This window comes from Rhinichthys klamathensis, unplaced genomic scaffold, assembly GCF_029890125.1.
Source record: "Rhinichthys klamathensis goyatoka isolate OS25496 unplaced genomic scaffold, OSU_Roscu_1.1 h1tg000181l_1, whole genome shotgun sequence".
In the NCBI taxonomy this organism is placed as follows: domain Eukaryota; kingdom Metazoa; phylum Chordata; class Actinopteri; order Cypriniformes; family Leuciscidae; genus Rhinichthys; species Rhinichthys klamathensis.
Genome location: NW_026606709.1, coordinates 3702522 through 3723080, shown reverse-complemented (window position 1 = coordinate 3723080; position 20559 = coordinate 3702522). Strand labels below are relative to the sequence as shown.

General features: G+C 37.8%; 1 protein-coding gene across 1 annotated transcript in view; it reads left to right on the top strand.

The window, feature by feature from the left end:
- Positions 1-20559, top strand: part of tbxas1 (thromboxane A synthase 1 (platelet)) — an 83654-nt gene that overhangs the window by 43531 nt on the left and 19564 nt on the right. The window contains exons 4-10 of the mRNA XM_056261321.1: positions 3458-3510; positions 7349-7445; positions 10656-10772; positions 17914-18002; positions 18098-18246; positions 18434-18564; positions 18648-18989. Coding sequence (XP_056117296.1) covers positions 3458-3510; positions 7349-7445; positions 10656-10772; positions 17914-18002; positions 18098-18246; positions 18434-18564; positions 18648-18989 — 978 coding nt within the window. The remainder of the gene's footprint in view (positions 1-3457; positions 3511-7348; positions 7446-10655; positions 10773-17913; positions 18003-18097; positions 18247-18433; positions 18565-18647; positions 18990-20559) is intronic.

The window sequence follows — 20559 nt, the reverse complement described above, 5'->3', positions numbered from 1 at the left end:
AGGGCCCCATTGTACGGTGGCCGAGACAGCTCAACGCGCTGCAACTGAAGCAAACACATGCAAATAGAGAAAAACGTGTGCAAATAGAAAAAAACGCATGCAAATAGAAAAAAACACATGCAAATAGAAAAACACGCGTGCAAATAGAAAAAAACACCAGCAAATTAAAAAAACATCTTCATCAGTTTCACAACACACGTGTGCTCCAAATAAGGAAACGCGCTGCAAAAGTTCACAACACAACCAAATACAGAAAACGCGCTGCAAATAACACAGACCACAACGGAAATGTTTCCAGGGGAACCAAATAAGTGACGAACCCGGCTGAGACGTGCTTATTGCTCGTGAGCTTCCCTATGCCATACTCCCTTCGAAGGGCAGATTGCAGAGCCCTTTTGGAGTGAGCAAGGCTCTAGTGTGCTGTTAGGCAGCCGTGTGGAACGCACTTGATGAAGGGAGCAACTAAAGACAACCTGGGATGTCCCCATGACAACGCAGCACGGTGTCCATCAGCTGGTCTTACGACAGAAATATGATGCTGTTAACATAACGGATGCAAATACATTTTTATTTTTAGTTTACAAAAAAAGCTTTTAAAATATGCGTTATATATCTGTGTCTCAACTTTAAAATTTTGGACCCTACATTACCTAACATTTCTTACGAAACTTTTCTTTATGAAAATGTAATAACATGAAACAATTTGTACAGTGTAACTGATCTATAGATAAATATCTTTCCTTCATGTTTTTCTTCTTTATCTTTTTTATTTATTTATTTTAGTTTCCAGCTCATTGTTCTTTTCTCATTTGTATTCTGATGACATTGAACATATTGTTAATACATTTTGTACATTGTATACAAGTTGTATGTCATAAAAAAATTTAATCTCTGTATGTTTTGCACAAACAAATAAATAAATAAACAAATAAATAAAGTATAATTTTAAGCTGTAAGCACCAGCACGCATAGATTTATGGATATCTATGCCAGCCGATGCCAGCACGTCCCAGCCGGGTTCGTCACTTATTTGGTTCCCCTGGAAACATTTCCGTTGTGCTCTGTGTTATTTGCAGCGCGTTTATGTATTTGGTGGTGTTGTGAGTATTTGGAGCACACGTGTGTTGTGAAACTGATGAAGATGTTTTCTTAATTTGCAGGTGTTTTTTTTATTTGCACGTGTTTTTTTCTATTTACATGCGTTTTATTTTATTTGCATGTGTTTTTTTCTATTTGCACGCGTTGTTTTCTATTTGCATGTGTTTTCTTCTATTTGCATGCGTTTTCTTCAGTTGCAGCGCGTTGAGCTCTCTCGGCCACCGTACCATTGTCTAACCCGTTGACTTTCAATGTATGGCCAAAAAATGATTTTGTTTTCTACAGAAAAAAAAGTCAAAGTCATACAGATTTGGAACAACATAATGATGAGTAAATGATGACTGAATTTATTTTTGGGTCACGTATCCCTTTAAATGTTCGCAGGGGGAATAGAATAGAATAGAATAGAATAGAATAGAATAGAATAGAATAGAATAGAATACTTTAAATAAAATAAAAGAATAAAAGGGCCACTTTAAGTGTCTGTCTTTCACGGGTTTATGCTTAAAAGTGCATATCCCACCACACCTTCCTTCACATTCTCTCTTACACACACTGATACCTCCCTGCATGACTCTGAGTGACATGAGAGATTATTACCGTCTGAGACAAAGAGAAGCAGCGCGGTGTTCAGACCTGCGCAGAGGTCAAGGTCATACGTGTGCTAGAAAACAACTGAAAGTGGCTAATCTTTTTAAGAGAATTCCAATAGGATCGCTGACTGTCCTCTTCAGTCAGGCCCGGGCGATATTGATCGTATCCTTCCCAGATGAATCCCCAATGAAGCCAAAGGCAAGGGTGGCTCATTTGTTTGAATTGAGCCTCTGGTCTCCTGTTTAACTTCACTACGGCACTGCCAGATGCACACGCAGCCTCTTCCGTATGACAGAACAGTAATAAAAGGCTGAAGGAGAGGACATCAGGACGGAAGGGCACACCCCACTGCTTAATGCTCACCGAGGAACACGCGCACACACATACGTCTCTGCCTAATGCCCACCAGGGAAACTGCAGGAATGGTGGGATGAAGAAGGGAGGGCAGGCGGTTCGGTGCCAGCACTGTTGACTCCTTCATTAGTAGAGACAGCAGAGCCACCGGCTGCCATGCATACCAAACTAGCGCTCTTTATGTGAGTGTGTGTGTGTGTGTGTGTGCGTTTAACAGTCAGCACTTGATGGTCATTGTTTGCTTTGTTGCGTAACTTCTTAACCACATCCCACCTGCATAAACACAGTGCAATCTCAGAAGCCTTATGGGCAAAGTTTAATATGTTCTTCCATTTGGAATGAGGATCTAATATTATTCCTGTTATTGTGTTATGGTTATGGATATTTCAGGATAATATTCCCAGTAGACCTCAATAAACCTTCAGAGAGCCCATAAACCTGAGGAGAGCCAGGGCCAGTCAGTGTCTGCTCTTTCTTTACTGACACCTACTGGTAGATAAGTGCAGTCGCTCAGTGGTGCGCTGTCTTCATACAGTAATCACCTATAGCAGGGGTGTCCAAACTTGCTCCTGGAGCGCCACTGTCCTGCAGAGTTTAGCTCCAACTTGCCTGGAAGTTTAGTACACCTAGTAAGACTTTGATTTCCTAGTTTAGGTGTGTTTAATTGAGGTTGAGGCTAAACTCTGATGGACAGTATCCTTCCAGGAGCAGGACAGCCTACAGAATTACATCATTAAGAGCAATAGTGACAGATCTCTATTGTGCAGGGAAGTCTTTGGCTGCATCTGAAAACGCATACTTCCCTACCATATAGTAGGCGAAAAACAGAATGTGACAAAGAAAGTATGTCAGATTCTGTAGTTTGCATATGATGGACACTTTACTATCCCATGAGCCCATGGGAGAGGATTTGTGAATGGCGGTGAAGTGACGCAACTAACGCTGGTAGGTCGCATGATAATGACAGCATGACAACATTTTTAGCAGTCGCAAAGTAATTACTTATTCAAAATAAGCACCTACTCAAGAGAGTATGTGATTTCAGACACAGCCTTAGTCTTATTAGACAGACAGTGGTATCCAAGAAAAGATAGAGCTGAAATAAATAATCACTTTTAACTACATGATGACAAAGCTGTGCAAATGTTTGCAAAAATGCTAATCTTGGAGAAAGTGCCCATCTAATGGGAACAAAAAGATGCAAGTTTGCAAGTCTCTCTTACTCACTTTATTAGTGTTATTGCAGAATCATTTGCAAAGCATTAAATTAAAAACTGACAAGAAAAAAAAAAACGAGTTACCTGTAATGGTAACAAAATTAATTTGATGTAGCAATATACATTGTGACTTGAATATTCATGTTCTCTAATATGTTTTCTAACTGATATGTGGATTTTCTGCTCTTTCTCAGGGTTTCTTAAAAGCACAAACTGACCTCATAAACAAGTATGGACGGATTTGTGGGTAAGTCTCCCTGGATTTTACTCTTACTGTTATTAAGGCAACTATCAAATGAATAAATATAAATGAAAATTGAATTTATGTTGTTTCGTCATGTCTGAGAGAAACAATTTTTTTAATCTGGGAAAGCTTTTGTCGAGGGCATTAATAAACACAAATATGCGAAACCTATTTGTTTTGCCTAGTGAAACATGAATGACTTTTCATTACCCACTGTGTAATAGGAATGATTTTTTTCTGATTATTTTTCTGATGAAAAGTGCCCTACATGATTGCTCTAGTCATTTCCACATTTATAGAATTACTTTTAACACAAAAGCGCCTGCGTAACACCCATCACACACGAAGCCCTTGTTCACGGTCCTGTCATTCATATTCAGAAAGCATGAGCCACTCACAGAGCACCCAGTGTCCTCTAATTTAGACCATTCCTATCCAGACATTGTGTTTTAATATGCCTGCTTCTGAGGCCGACTTCTCCTCGGGGAGATCAAAGCAGCGAGTGCCACTGGGCTTCCTGTGTTTAATATGAGCAGAATGGATGGGAAGAGAATCAGAATGACGCTGGTTTTGTCTGCCTGTGTGTGTGTGTGTGTGTTCATTGGGATCTGGGAGTTCTGGATTGGGTGTCGGGACCGGAAAAGGGGATCTAATTCGGAGTCGTGTGGATATATGTCAGGAGACATTACGACGTCTTTCAGTTAGAGTAATCCAAGAGGCTGAGCTGCTCACCAAAATCAAAGGGCTTTGAAATACATATCAGTGCTCCGCATGCTCCTTAAAACCCTTGTCGGTTCACGAAGTGCAAGACATCAGTCATCGAAGTTCAGATGTTTCAGCGCATTGCAAGAGTGCTTGACTTAAAATGTGGGGAAGGTTTGATTTATTTTTTTTGCTCTACCCAAAAATAGCGTTCAGATATGGTTTAAGAACAATCTTCTAACCAGAATCCATAAGTGAGATTTCATTCACCATAATGAAAGAAACTTTTTGGTAATAGTGGTCAACTGATGGGCTTTCCAATGGTCGACATGTATTATACAGTCAGACTGATCTCATGAAATGGCGTATGTATGACACGCCAATTTGTATTTCCATTTTTGGCGTGCTATCAACACGCATAATCGCTTTTCAGCATGTTTATCAACGCCGTTGACTTAACGTACATTACTGTATATAAATATATGACCTACCCCAACCCCGTCCCTAAACCTACCCGTCACTGGGGTTAATACCATTTATGAGTCTTCCCCTACCATCCTAGGAAAAAAAATATCGCTCCACAGATGTAGATATGAATTTTGCTTCGTTTCCCTCGGACATTTAACGGCGTGTACATACACGCGGAATCACTCGGACATTTAACGGCGTACACATACACGCAAAAGATGACGGTTTGTTTCGGCGTGGACATACACGCGGATAGCTCAAAATGCGTATAGATAACACGCCACTTGACTTGAAAGTGGCGTGTATGTTTACGCAAAGTCATGATGTCATGTATTATACAGTATAATGCAGTGACACTCAGACGTTTTTAGGTGTGAATTAAGCGTCTAAATACTTTGAGGAAACTACATATTGTTGAGTCTACAAATTACTGTCAAGATACTTTATAAAAAATAGTCATCTACACTATATTATTATGGAAGCCTGTTTCTGTCACAGTTTAGAAAAAAATATTCACAGTTTAGAAAAAAAAAATTTCTAATAATGACTTAGGCTACTCTATCATATAATATTGATAAATTTTACTACGACTTATATTAATATTAACCCAAAATATTTTCTCATAATGTGAAACTTTCTCATAATAATATTAATAATAAGTAATAACGAGACACTTTTTCTTAATGACTTGGCGTCTCATATTGAGAGAATTTCTTATTATGATGATGACATACTATATCATAATGATGATAAACTTTATCATAATGAGTTAAAAAAAAATTTCTAAATATATATTTCTAAATATCTCATAAAGAGAAACTTCCTAATAATAATAATAATAATAATAATACACTTTCTCATAGTGATTTGGTTTTTCATAATAATTAGATACTTTCTCATAATTATTAAAATATTTCACATAATGAAATATAAAACTTTCTTGTTATGAACAACTTTCATTACTACGAGATGTTAAGTCATTATGACTTACCGAATCATATTTTTTTATGATTCAAACACTATAATAAGGTTCAAATAGTTAACATTAGTTCAATCATTAGGTCTCATGAACTAACAACAAATACCAATTTTCTACAGCATATATTATCTAGCATAAATAAAGTTCATTTATAAATATAGTTAAATTGTTAATTTATGTTTGTACATAACACAAGCTAATGGTGATTACTATAATTTAACATTTTAAAAATGTACTATGTAAAATAATAAATGAATAAATAATCAAAAGATGAATAAATGCTGTAGTATTGTTTTGTTAGCATAGTTTCGTTTGGTATTCATCAAGTTAATTAGTCAAGTCACCTTTATTTCAACAGTGCTTTATACGATACAGCTTTTTTCAAAGCAGCTTTAGAATGGCAAACAGGAAAATAATGATTCAGTGATGCAAACATAATTCAATTTAGCTGTAAAGCAGCTCTAAAAAAGAATAGTAAACAGCCATTATTCAGTTGAAATCAGTTCAGTGTTGATCCAGTTTGGTTCAATAACTGTGTAAAGTTCATCAATTATGGAATGAGTTCAGTTAATCTATAAAGCAGCTCTGGAGAAAGCAGTGATGACGTCATCCAGCTCAGTTCAGGACCGCTACTGTAATTAATCCTATTGTAAAGTGTTATCGGCTTGTATTTTTACTGGAAAACAGGACAGTAATGATGATCTTTGTCATGTGAACAACATTTCAGTCTAGCAGTCTGTGTTGCACGTGAGAGACTTTTTCCACGCAGCTCTTCGGTTTGCGAACAGACCGCCGGCGCAGATGCATAGATAAACCAAAACATACTAATGAGATCAGTGTTTTATAGGTCACTTAGCTGCAAGCTTAATTAAACTCCTCCTGCTCCTAGAGCCATGTGGACTGCCAATGTCAGCTTCATTAGCAGAAGATGATATGAAGAGCCTATCCGCTCTGCTCTGAGTTTTACTCACCAAACTGACACCACACACAAAAAAGGAGAGTACAGTAAATGATAAGAGTGATCCGTCTCTGCTGCGTTTGCCTCCAGCGGAGTCCCAGCTGAGCTTAAATGTGCTTTACAGCCACTGGACACGGTAATGAACCTAAGCGTAAGAAAAAAAAGGAAGCTTCCAAAAGCTTGGATGAACTAGATTAATGGCTTCAGATATTTGCCAAAAAAGCTTTCATATTCAATTATCAGTGTGTTTAATTATAGACTATTGTTTCTGCTATTTCCTTTAAAATTGATTCTCCGAAAAAAAGAAGTTTTCATTTCGGAGGAAGGTGGTCTCTCGTGCTGGGACATGCAAGGGCACACACGCTTGCAATCCTCCATTTCACAGCGTTGACGGTACAACCTCGCCACATCTCAGCAGTGAAAGCTGCCATGCGTGACTACAAAAAAAGGAACTACCCAGCAGTCTCATCAAATTTCTCTTTACTGAACTGACCTTGACACACACACACACACACACTCACACATGATGTGTCTGTACCCCGTCAGTAATATGACAGGGAAGATGGTGTCTGCGGGGTCTACAGCCACAGATGTGCTACTTTATCTGTGTATGAGTGTGTGTGTATCCGTCCTTTGTTCTTTTGTCTCCTGCTATTCCCCTGAAATTTGACTGGCGTGCTGTTATTTATTCATCATTTCATCTTGTTTGTTTGCTGCCTGTATGTGTGTGTCAGTTATTATATAGCCCGGCGGCCTATAGTGATCATAGCAGACCCGGATATGCTGAGACAGGTGATGGTGAAGGAATTCAATAAGTTCCCCAACAGAATGGTGAGTGGGATTACATTTTCAAACTAATATCTCACAAACACTCATACTCAGCAATTCATCTCAAGATGTATTATTAGGCCTGAATCTACACTGCAAAAATGAGTTCTAAATGAGTTTTTAATTAGTATCTTTTGACTTTCTTTTCAGTAAAAAAAAATATCAAAAAATTCTTAAACACAAATGTACTTCAGAAGATATTAAGACTTGTTTTGTGTTCTGTTCGATTTCTGTGTACTCCCCTTATGGACCGGGTCAAATTGACCCTAATTGGATTCAATACAATTCCTCAAAAATCACACTATGAAAAACAACAAAGATTTAGTTACAAACTGTAAACTTTTATATCTTATAAACAAAAACATTATATCTGGAAATATGATTTATGAAAATGTTTTTAAAACAGTTTTGTTTTGACAAAATTGGAAAATAAACAGTATACTGATTTTTTTTGCATATATTATTTTTTTTTTTCCTTCTTTTTTTTTACATTTTATGTTTTGAACACGTTTGAACATCGTAACTGAACAAAAAAAAATTGCTGTATAATGAAAATTTTTCATTTTCCTAAGTTAACTTTCCCTAGTTTCCTAAGACCTATTTTCCTAGTTTATTATTCACTCACTGGGAAGTGAGAAACCAAACATAACAAAAACATACATCAAATAAATGTTTTTTATTTATTTTTTTGGCTCTGTGAAGCTGCCTTTGAATCCTACATTAACGTTTTGGTTAAAAGCTAGGTATTTTAGATATTTTGAATATTGAAATGAAAGCTTATTTTACTATCTGTGTCTGACAAAGATTTTTATCTGTAATTTGCAAATAATTCTGAACACTGTAATTTTATCTTTTTCAAGTGTGTTTGGTTAGGGTTAGAGCACTTTTAGATGCACTTGCACGTTAGAACTGGAGTTGAAGTGACCTGACATACAGAAAATAAATGTTTTTATTTTGTGTCTGTACAGTTGCTTTTGAATGGCTGTCTATGAGGGTCAAATTGACCCGCGAACATCACGAACGTTACAGTAATTTTGTTTGTATATGTCAAAACACTTCAGCATGTTGAAACTTTGCATGCATGTTCATCATGATAAATGAGAAAAAGTCACAAAATATCCAGAGAAAAAACTGGTTAACCAGTATTTCCAACAACTTGAAAATCGAAACGGGTCAAATTGACCCGCAACATAACACAAGGGTTAATAGATTGTTGTTGTTATTTTTTTTTTTAATTCATAGAAATAAGGCCTACTGTACATAAAATATAAATATTAGATAAAAAACTTAAACTTAACCAAAAGATTAATTTAAATGTTGCCTTGGCACCTAACAGAAATAAAATAATCACATCACAATAAATTACTAAAAATTTAAACTAAAATGAAAATAAAAGCTTTAAATTAGTTTATATCATTTTAATTTCTACACTTATGTATGCATGGTATCTAACATTTATTTAGTAAAAAACAAACTGTAAAAGATGAGTGATTACATCTACATGTGTATAATATAAGCTCATTAACCATTACTATTTATAACGCACTTGTTTGCCAACAAGTTTCACATCAACTTCATTCGCATCGCATCTCATGTATCATATAGAAGTCAAGAGTTTTCTACTTGTAAATAAGACTTCACTCACAACTCGTTATACAATATCTTCGGTTCCACTTGAAGGCCACATTAGTGGCAATGACACCATCATTTCAGTGATATCATCACATAACTCAGCGATTTTTTGTCCACAACATAATGATGATCACAGATATACTGTAGCATCTCCCATAAATTATAAAATCAGCTAAATCCATGACAGGGTCAGTTTGATGTATTACTTGCAATTTTTTCCTGCAATCGATGGGATTTACTGTATGTATGTGTGTATTTTGTGTGTATGAATCAATGCTGAATGGTAAGGAATTGATAAAAAGGCTTCAGAGCTTTAAACTCAGTCAGTCCAGGGAGGTCAAAAACTAATGATCACATGACTTATGTATCAAAGCAGAGTCACAGGTCATGAGATGGCCTTGCTGCTGGAGCTGAGCCTGCTGGGTAAACGATTATGGCAGGGCCAGATCAATACTAAGGCCATGTGCACCACTGGGGCTTATCAACTACCTCTTGACTTGTTTTTGTACATCTACAACCTACATGGGAGAAAACTCATAAAGTAGATTGCCATGGTACCAAAAAACAAAAACAAATATGTGTTGGCACACTTGGCAGCCGTTAGCACAAATATCTACCCCCAAACACACACATGAACACACAAACTCAAGGTCGGCCCAGTACAAACCTCTGCCACCTGGCCTTAGTTACAGAACTACCTTTCAGGCCAACAACCTATGTAGCCAACTCAGTGTACAACAGTCGTTTTTCATGAATCCGAGACTTATGTAGCATTGTCAAGATGAATCCATGTAGAGCCTTTTATAAACACTTTTTGACAAGAGTCAAAGAGTCAATTTGCTGTCCTCTACGCTAGTTTGGAAATGTAGATGCGAACACTTAGGTAAGTTATTGCAGATGTGTGTCCCATTGTGTAGTATAGATCTAAGGTGCATTCTTGCATTACTATGGCAGAAATCAATCTCGGTACTCAATTTATCTTCAAATTGTAGCTAGCTATATACTCCACTATATGTCCACAGTTGAAATCACTTGCTAATGCATGCTAATGCAAATATTGTAGATATCCATCATCTGATCAAAATCCATGTGAGAATACCTCTTATTTAATAAACGCCTATTGCTTCTAATAACTATATACTGCTGGTGCTGCAGTTGTGCAGCTGGATATATCTTCTTAAATGAGACTTCCTAACCCTAACCGCGCCTGAAGACTAATGCTAAGACCTGCTGTAGCTCCTCTTGTGGCAAAGCTGAGAATGCAGTATACTTGTGTTGCGTTATGAATTGCATTCTGACATGTTTCAAATCCTCGATGCGTGAAATCAAGGTTGCATAGATGTACGTTTTTGCGTAACTTAGTGTTTGCACATACTGTAGCTGTTTTGGGCCTGATCATATCAACTACTGATTTCATAGTTATAGCCTACTACACAATACTGGGTGCATTTATAGGTCAATTAGAAATGTTAAATGACAAACCGCTGGAATGCTTTAGGTTTAGCCCTAATCTAGTCCTTATATAAACATGTCCTTTTGAGACATTTGAAGTGTATAACCTCAGCTGTGTTCTCGATGCAGGCGACCAGGGGCATCACTAAACCCATGAGCGACAGTCTGATCATGCTGAGGGACGAACAATGGAAACGAGTGCGCAGCATCCTCACACCGACCTTCAGTGCTGCCAAGATGAAAGAGGTAAGCTTTGCTCTCTTACCTAAACGTGCTAAACAAACATTAAAGCTGTTCGAAAAAGCTATTGTTCTTATTATGCAATCACATTTTATGCCTTTGAGTTTATAAATCATGTGCAGCTCTGTTGGAGCAGACTGGAACAAAATCTTGGACCTGTAGAGGATCTCATATTTCCATAACAGCCATTAAAATAGTTTCTAAAAGTTGCATAAGATTTAAATGATCGTCATAAATTGTGCAGATAATTTCACAAAGTCACACATAAACGTGTATAGTTTGAAGTTTACATGGCATTTGGAGTGAGCTCAGATATTATGTCTGTGGTATTGAGGTGTTCCTGGATCCTAACTAGATGATAGTTGAATGTTGTTCAGGTCTTTTCCTATTTTTAAAACTGAATGTTGATCAAGGAACATCTTGAAAAATCTAAGTAAACCTCATCTGAGAGTCTTAAAGGCTGGGTAGGTGATTTGTTTCAGGAATGTTTTCGTTATGCTGGTTGAAAGTCTCTTCACATCCTGATAGCAATCACTAAGTTAATTGGTTTAAATGTATTTATATATGTGTGTGTGTGTGTATATCGTCTGTGGAAGTTGTATAACCATAAAATATTTGTCCAATCACTGCATTCGGCTTTAACAAGCCTGTGTGTTTTCTCAGTCTCTTATCCTGTTCTGTGTCACTGGAGATTTGTTGTTAATGGAGACCGTATCAGGGTGCTTTCACAATGTGTAATTTTGGTGGAGGCTATTTGCACAATGTGTTGTCATTACCTTTTTAAGCATTTTGGGGGAGCAGCGCCTGGACTCGCACACTAGACTATCGGTTTTCCCACAGTGAGAGATTGGAACCGAGAACTAAGAGAGTTTGACATTCATCTTTTTTGTATCTCACATGTGAGAGAGTACAAAGCAGTGTGTTTCCTCTTCAACAGCCTTGCACTTTACATGCACTCTTTTCTGATGAAATAAAACAGAGGAAGGCAGAAGAAAGTGAATAGGAAGGAAAGAGGTGTGGTTGTCAAGAGGAAAAGACTGATGAGAGAAAGATGAGGTCTCAAACTCTAAAAAATGAGTTTAGCGATTTACTCTTTGAGAGGAGAAAAGCACAGTCGATTTAATTCACATCATTGAGATCAAGAAAACAATATGAAGTTGTCTGCTGAAAATGTATGAGTGGCTAAGACATATGATAGTTGTGTTGTGATCAGGAGGTCTTGGATGACAGCAGTTAATTGCTGTTTGTCCTCTTGTTTGCTAACATCTTACATCATAGAACAGGATCGATTCTCAATCGTTCAACTGTGTCTCATGTGACTGCTTATTCATTTACGAGCCGAATGATTGAATAGGATTAATAAGTCACAGATTAAACGAGTCCTGCTTTAAATTATGTTGTCAATGTTGATTGCTCCACTGAAAACATCTTGTAGTCTGGGGTGTAATATGTGTCTTGGAAACTGACCCTGTAAGTTTTTGTCTTCTTTTAGCCTTGCCAAGAATTTCAGATGATTTCATCTCCTAATAAAGAAAGAATCGACTTTTGGGATATACATCTGCAGTCATGGCCACAAATATTTTTTTTCTGCAATGTAATGCAACCATGTTTCTTTTGGTATCCACAAGAGTTTTTCTTAAAGGATTACACACGTAGTACACACATACAAAGTATGTATGTGTCTACACTACCGTTTAAAAGTTTGGGGTCAGTAAGATTTTTTAAAAACAAATTAATACTTTTATTTAGCAAGAAAAGAGTGCATTAAATTGATCACAATTGACATTAAAGACATCATTAATGTTACAAAAGATTTCTATGTCAAATAAATTTGGACATACTTATTTTCTTATTTGACTATTTTACACATAATAGAATATCCTAGTAAAGTCATCAAAACTATAACAAATGGAATTATCCCTGATCGCACACATACATCAGTGAGACGTCTATTTGATGTCTGCATTTACATCTGCAAGATGTATTTTTTTGTGTTTGCTCATCTCTAAGACATTTCCTGTCAGATGTTAAATAGATATTTAGAATATGTTTTTAGATGTTTATGATTTAGAATGTATGTAAAACTGCTTTTTCTAAGACGTTTATCAGATGTTTGTACACAACAGATGTTGTCAAGATTAAGCGCTCTTTAGCAGACATCTTAGAGACGTACCTGTGCTATCTGGCACGGGAATAATTGACTAAAAAATAGTGACAAAAAAATTACCAAAAACAATAAAAGACGTTTGTCTAGATCACAGCTCTGCACACTCTGGGCTTCTCTCAACTAATGGCATGAGGTATCATAAATACATAGTATTATTAAAATGTTAAAAGTTTTGAATTTAAACATTTGCTTTTGATCAACAGATTTTTTTTAAGATCACGAGAAACATACATTTGAGTGTAGTGGGTAAAGAATTTTACTAACAATTTTTCATTAAACTGGAATTGCATTGTTTGAAAAGAAAATTGCATTGCAAAAAAACTGCATGTATGTATAGTATAGTAATTTCTCTTCTCCAGGTTAAATGGTATGCATGTCCGTCAGGAATGTCAGAGGTGTGTACTTCTGTGAGAGGAGAAACAGTGATTGTTCTCATTGTCTCACTTGCTCTCATACACACAGATATCCGTAACAGTGGAGTGGCATTCATCCAAGCTAAATTCAGCATGGCGTGGCATCATTCAGGAGAAATCCGCACACATCACTCTCTATCCTCTCTATCTATCACAGTGTGAGAGAGAAATACTGCACAGTGCAAAGACACAAACTTCTAATGAGCTCGTAACCTTCTTTACAGTCTGCTTTAATTCAAGTCTCAGAGCTCCGTCTGAAAGCATGTCCATTAACTTAATTACAGTAAACAGAGCCATAATGTTTGCATTTTAAAACCCACAGTCGAGACCTTCCACTGTTAAATATTAGCTGCATCTGGCAGAAGATTTTATGTGTAATAAAACTGGGACCAAAATTCAGCTTTCCTGAATGTTTAATGTATAACTGAGCTGCAAGTGTGTGTGTGTGTGTGTGTGTGTGTGTGTGTGTGTGTGTGTGTGTGTGTGTGTGTGTGTGTGTGTGTGTGTGTGTGTGTGTGTGTGTGTGTGTGTGTGTGTGTGTGTGTGTGTGTGTGTGCAAAAGTGTAGGCATGCACTTGCTGCCTGTATTGATTTTCATTAGCTGCGGTGTAACGGTAGAAAGAGACAGTAGACACCGCTCCTGTCATTCTCCATCAGCCTTTCCAGTCGTCTTCATCTGCCTGCCTGCACGGAGTCAATATGCATCAACAAACACACACATGCATGCACGCACACACACCTATTCATCTTATTTACCACCAAGTAAGGCTTCACTGAGATGTAATTCTAGTAAAACAGATAACTTGACCACAGGTGAATACAAAATGTGTTGGATAACAAAGCTTTTCCTTAGACTATATAGACTCAATTTAGTTGCATTTGTGGGACTTCAAGAAACTGAATGCTTTGTAGTCTAAATAAAATGCATCCAAAATGCTGGAAATCCCAAATAAATGGGAAAATCGAGACTGGAAGTCATTTAAGATCTGTTTTGATGCTTAAAGGTTCTCTAAGCGATCCTGGGTGACGTCACTTCCTGTTGACGTTCAAACTATTGTCAAACAAAACCTAGACCCTCCCTCCTCCGCATCTCGTCTCCTCCCCCTCCCTTACGTATTCAATCATTCACATAAATTGTCGCCCTACTATTAAAGCCCCGTTCACACTACACGCGACCAAGCGACGCGATACCATTCATTTTAATGGGGAGCTGGCGATTTCCGGCGACACGCGCGACAGCGACCGTTGGCGACCGGATGGGGCGTGTCTGGCGACGCAACAAAGTTGAAATCTGTTTAACTTTATGCAAATGAGGAGCGACTTACGGGAGCGACAACCAATAGGAGCGGAGCGCGTATGATCCTTCTCCACATCATTGGATGTCATTCATAAAGGCAACCAGTAGTGGGAACTCCCACTAGCGACCTCATCGCCAGCCACTGGCGACATGCAGCGACAAAGTCGCTTGTAGTGTGAACGGGGCTTAATTTGATTGATCATTTACAATACATATTGATCGCTAGCTGCTACAAACATATGTTGTATTCACCAAAGTTAACGCTGACAGCATAGTTCTAGCTAATTATATCCTTGTGTGGGTTTGGCGAACATACGCGTCAATTTAGAACAAAAAAAAAGAATTTAACGTTACCCACCTGTCCAGCAAAAACAGAGCAACCTGAATGTCGGACTGGAAGCCCTTCTGCCGGCGGAGTTCTCGCCATCTTTCGAATGCTTTACCGATGTAAATTCGGTACTTCTCGCGTACTTTATCCTTTTCCCTCTTCTTTGTAAGTTGATCATCGGAACGTCGTCCCTTTGGTCGTTTGTCGGCCATTATTCAAACTTCCCTCTTGTCTTGATGCTTCTCTCTCCTTCACACACCCCCTTCATGTGCACGCGCACTAACACCCCAGACCCACCCTCAAATACTTCTTGCCAGTGATTGGCTTGAACACTGTTTGTTATGTTTCGTGGAGCGGGTCGCCGCAGTTTGTTTTTGTTGCCGTTTGTGGAGCCTGTGGTGTCTACAGAGACCACGTTTTTTTACAGTGTGTTCAGGGGACAGGCAGCTAGCGGATAGTGAGGAGATGTTTGCTGTATGTGACAACAACTGTTTTGGCCTAAAAAACGCGTGACATCACTTAGAGCACCTTTAATAGTGAGCAGCCCATAGATTGCACTTTAAGGGATTGTATGTGGTCATGAAATGAAGACTGTTCCAAAAGGTTGGAAATCTTTAGACAGCATCACATGTACATGACCATTCAAATGTTTTTGAAATAAGCCTCTCGATGCTCAAGGCTGCATTTATTTGATCAAAAACTGTAAAATAGTAATAGTGTGAAATATTGTTCCATTTTAGAATAACTGTTTTCTATTGTGATATATTTTTAAAATGTAATTTATTCCTGTGATGGTAAAGCTGAATTTTCAGCATCATTACTCCAGTGTCACATTCAGAAATCATTCTAATATGCTGAATAGATGCTCAAAAAAACATTTCTTACTATTATTGTTGAAAACCGTCGTGCTGCCTAATATTTTTTGTAACAACGCAAAAGTTTTTACTGTCACTTATGATCAGTTTGATTCAGAATATATTAATTTCTTTTAAAAAATAGACTAGCTGGTAGTCCCGCTAGTAAACCACCTAACTGGCTAAATCTACCATGTTACAAAACAGTTATCACCTTAAGATGGTTAAGATTGCTTTATCAGTTAGCAGGGATTTAAAAATGTGCTATTTTATCTATTATTTTTGTGCGTTATTTATTTTTATGCTTATCATAACGTTAGCTTAACAATATGCTACTGGAATCTATTGTTTTGATTGCTTCTAGCATAAGACGCTCTAATGCCTGCTTAACCAACAACAAAACTACCTTATTAGTTTCACTGAAAGAAAAAAAAAAACATTTAGATCAGCTTTGCTAGCTAATTCACCTGTACGACCTGCCCTAACTCGCCAGGCAAAACTAGCATGGATATTCATGCTGGTGTAGTCCAAGTAGTCTATTAACAGGGTAACTTAAAGACAGAATTGATGAGAAACAGCATGATAATCAGGTTTGACTGAGTAATTGGATGCTGAATTGGTATCGCTGGCTTCATTGTGAAGTAGAATGTCCTGGAGATCTGGAAACAGAGCACCCTGTATATAGCATTTTTTCCCTTTCGCATGCTTCTGTTCCTTCCTTTATCTTTCTTACCTTCCTCTTATACAGACTAGTCCTGTATCTCTTTCTCTCGCTTTCGTCCTGAGCAGACAGGATCAATAGGTCTCGTATATGAGCTGCTGGCTTATCACGGCTGCAGTCATGGGTGTCAGGGAGGAAAGCCATAGCCTTGAACACTGAGAGTGGACAACCTCTCATCTCACCCAGATACAGAGGAAGAGATTGCAGGCGTGAAGAAGTGCAGTTTCGAGAATAGTGCATCTAGAGTAGCTTAATCTTTCTCGAGCCCTTTGTGTCATTTCTTGTCCTCTGCTTATGAACGAATGGTCCAAACTAAACAGGCCAGGCTATGTAGTCTGTTCCTTTCTGCCTCTTATAAAAGAAATACAGTTTGAAAGAAAAAGAAAATATTTTAGGGGGTGGTAAAGTAAAAACGATTTTAAATGTTATTGCGGATGCTGTACTGCAATGCATATTTGTTATATGCACACGTGATAGACACATTTTACCGTGGTATTCTTTGATGTTCTTTAGCGCACTAGCATGGTATATTAATATGGTATTTGTTCAGCATCATACCATATATCAGACAACCTAAAATTCTGTTTTCTAGGCCTGGAAAGTCATGGAAATGAAATCTTGAAAGTCGGCATAATATGAGTATTCACTGTAAATGCATGTTATATATCTTGTTGTGAATGATTCGTGCAGAAGTTTGAACTGTCTTTTTTATTTTAAAAAATATATTCTCTCTGGTCTCTCCAAGATATTGCTCTTGTGTAGAATAAAACTTAAACATTTGTGAGCAAATCAACTCTTTTGAGTCAGTTCTTTTGAATTAGTCAGTTGAACCAATTCACAAATTGGTCAAAATGATTAATTAATGATCATTCTGCATTTGAATTGAGCAAATTCTCATTTAGTAGCTCACAAATGACTATAAGAATCTTAGAAAAGTCATAGAAAGTTGTTAACTAAAAAGTGTGGGAATCCTGATGAGTACCATGGCGCTATTCGCTTAAGATCTGTGTACCACGGTATACTGTCACTGATACACAACAGTATTTACAAATGGTGTTTTGTGGTTCTTCATAAATATATCAATATATTACTCAGTTGTTTCTTAAGATCGTAAAATTGAGCCCTGTTTCCATTGGCCATGCTCTCTGGAATCAAAAGCTGTTAATGGACAGATGTGGACAGACTTTACAGGACAGGTGTGGGGAAAGGGGAATTATACAATCAGCAAAGTCTACATTTGTTCTGTGTGTTTTTTCCCCATTGTATAGAAGGCTATAAATTCGGACTGCATTTATTCCTTGTTATCGGCTCGGAAGTAGTTTGCTGTAATCCAAATCCTTTGTTCTTGTTTTCTGATATCTTTGCAGATGGTTCCCCTCATCAACACGGCCACAGAAACATTACTGAGAAACCTGAAGAGCCACTCTGAGTCCGGTAACAGCTTCAACATCCACAAGTATGAGTTTCTAGAAGTACTGTATATGTATTCTTCTTCTTATTTTTAGACATTGTGATGAGCTTTTAATAATGCTATGCATGTCTTTTTTGCAGGTGTTTCGGCTGCTTCACAATGGATGTAATTGCCAGTGTTGCGTTTGGTACGCAGGTGGACTCTCAGAACAATCCAGACGACCCCTTTGTGCACCAGGCCTCCAAATTCTTCGCTTTTACCTTCTTCAGACCCATCATGATATTCATTTGTACGTTCAACCACCGCATCTAGAGCACAATCCCGGACAGCATTTATTTCTGTCTTGGACCGCTTGGAAAGTGCTTCCGACAGATGATAATATGAAACTTTTCATTATGCTGATATTGTGATTAGCATATTTATTATCTGAGTGAAAATTTTCTAACTGCGTCCCTTTTTTCCTGGTTTTGCTGTAGTGGCATTTCCATTTCTCCTTCAGCCACTTGCTGCCCTACTTCCCAATAAATCGAGGGATGAGATGAACTCCTTTTTTATCCAATGTATCCAAAAGATGATTAAACAGAGAGATGATCTTCACCCTGAACAGGTATGGCCATGAACAAACAAATGAATGAGACATCATCAGTATCAACCGCATAAACAAGCGTGTGGGTTGTTTGTTGTCTAAAGCGACGGCGAGACTTCCTGCAGATGATGCTGGACGTCAGAACCAGCAACAAGTATTTGTCTTTGGAGCACTTTGACGTGGTCAACGACGCCGATGAGCAGTCTTGCACCGAACAGGGGATGGACAACGTACAAGAAGACGTTCCTGGAAACGAGTCCACCAAGCGCGTCCAGCAGAAGAGAATGATGACAGAGGACGAGATTGTAGGTCAAGCCTTCATCTTTCTGTTGGCCGGCTATGAGACGAGCAGCAACACGCTAGCTTTCACGTGCTACCTGTTAGCGCTCTATCCAGAGTGCCAGAAACAACTCCAAGAAGAAGTGGATGAATTCTTCAGCAAACACGTGAGTTGAGATTAAAATGCCTGTTGTATTTGGAAACCGTTCTTTCTTTTATTCTCATTTTTGAGAATGCCTCATTATTTCACATCCTGCACATATAATTTGTAGAGTAACTGGCATTCTCTTCAATGTTTTCAGAAGTCTTTTGTCATATTAGTTCTGCTGTGGGTGCCCAGAAATGCCATTATGATTCATAAAATCGCTTTTTTGAAATATTTGTTTTTGTCTTCCATCTCTTTGTGATGCATTATCTGCCCTTAAGAGAGTTGGAGTGTTTCTTCTCAGCAGTTTTGAAGGTCTGCGTGAGCTGGCATGTTTCTCAGAAAACCATTAACTGTTAGGACTGTTTAATTTTAAATTTACAGGGCCCAGAACTAATGTTTTATGGGTGGGCCACATCTCAGCTGGGCCTAATGAGTAGACTATACCATACGCTGCGGAAATGTTCCAAGACAGAAAATGGTGCACATAAATAAAAGGAAAAATAAGAAAAAAGTTCACATCACATCTGACATTTATTTTATTCTGTTGATATCAGTTGTAATGATGTTTTTTTTTCCAGGTAAATACCCTTAACAGTGGGTAGGAAGAAAATACTTAAGATATTGTGTCAGAAATAGTACAAATGAAATATTTACCATACAGTATATGTTCCCATATTTAAAAAATGAATGTAATACATTATATTTATATTATATTACAATAATATTAAATTAATGAGTACAGTTAAATGTATAAACCTAAAAAACATTACAATTATAAATTATGAATATCAACATGAAATTTTTTAAATATGACAATACCAGAATTTCCCTCTAGCATTTTGAGAGCTGTTGAATCGATTCTTAAACACCTCTGATTGGCCATTGTGTTCACGCGCTCAACATATATGTCTGTGTAATTGGCCATTGTGTTCACATGCTCAACATCTATGTCTGTGATTGGCCATTGTGTTTACGCGCTCAACATATGATGTTTCCTAACAAAGTTCGGGAGGAGCATGTTCAGATAATTAAACACATGTGGAGCACATTCAGGTAATCAAGCCTAATTAGACACGAGTGGAGCACACTCCCAATCAATGAGGTAAGAGGTATATATTCAGCAAACTTAACTCAGTTCTTTGACAGTCTAACAGCATCCCTCCACCACCCCATCTCCTCACTTCTTCTCCTAAATACTCTTACAACAAGGGGGAGCACTCTGGGTTCGGGCAAAAATTTCCGAGCTCGGAGCCCTCCCCCTGGACAGCACGCCAAATACGCATAATCTTTACTCTGTTTAATTGATGTAAATGTGAACTCGTGAAATATGTCTGTGATTGGCCATTGTGTTCACATGCTCAACATATATGTCTGTGATTGGCCATTGTGTTCACGTGCTCAACATATATGTCTGTGATTGGCCATTGTGTTCACATGCTCAACATATATGTCTGTGATTGGCCATTGTGTTCACATGCTCAACATATATGTCTGTGATTGGCCATTGTGTTCACATGCTCAACATCTATGTCTGTGATTGGCCATTGTGTTCACGCGCTTAACATATATGTCTGTGATTGGCCATTGTG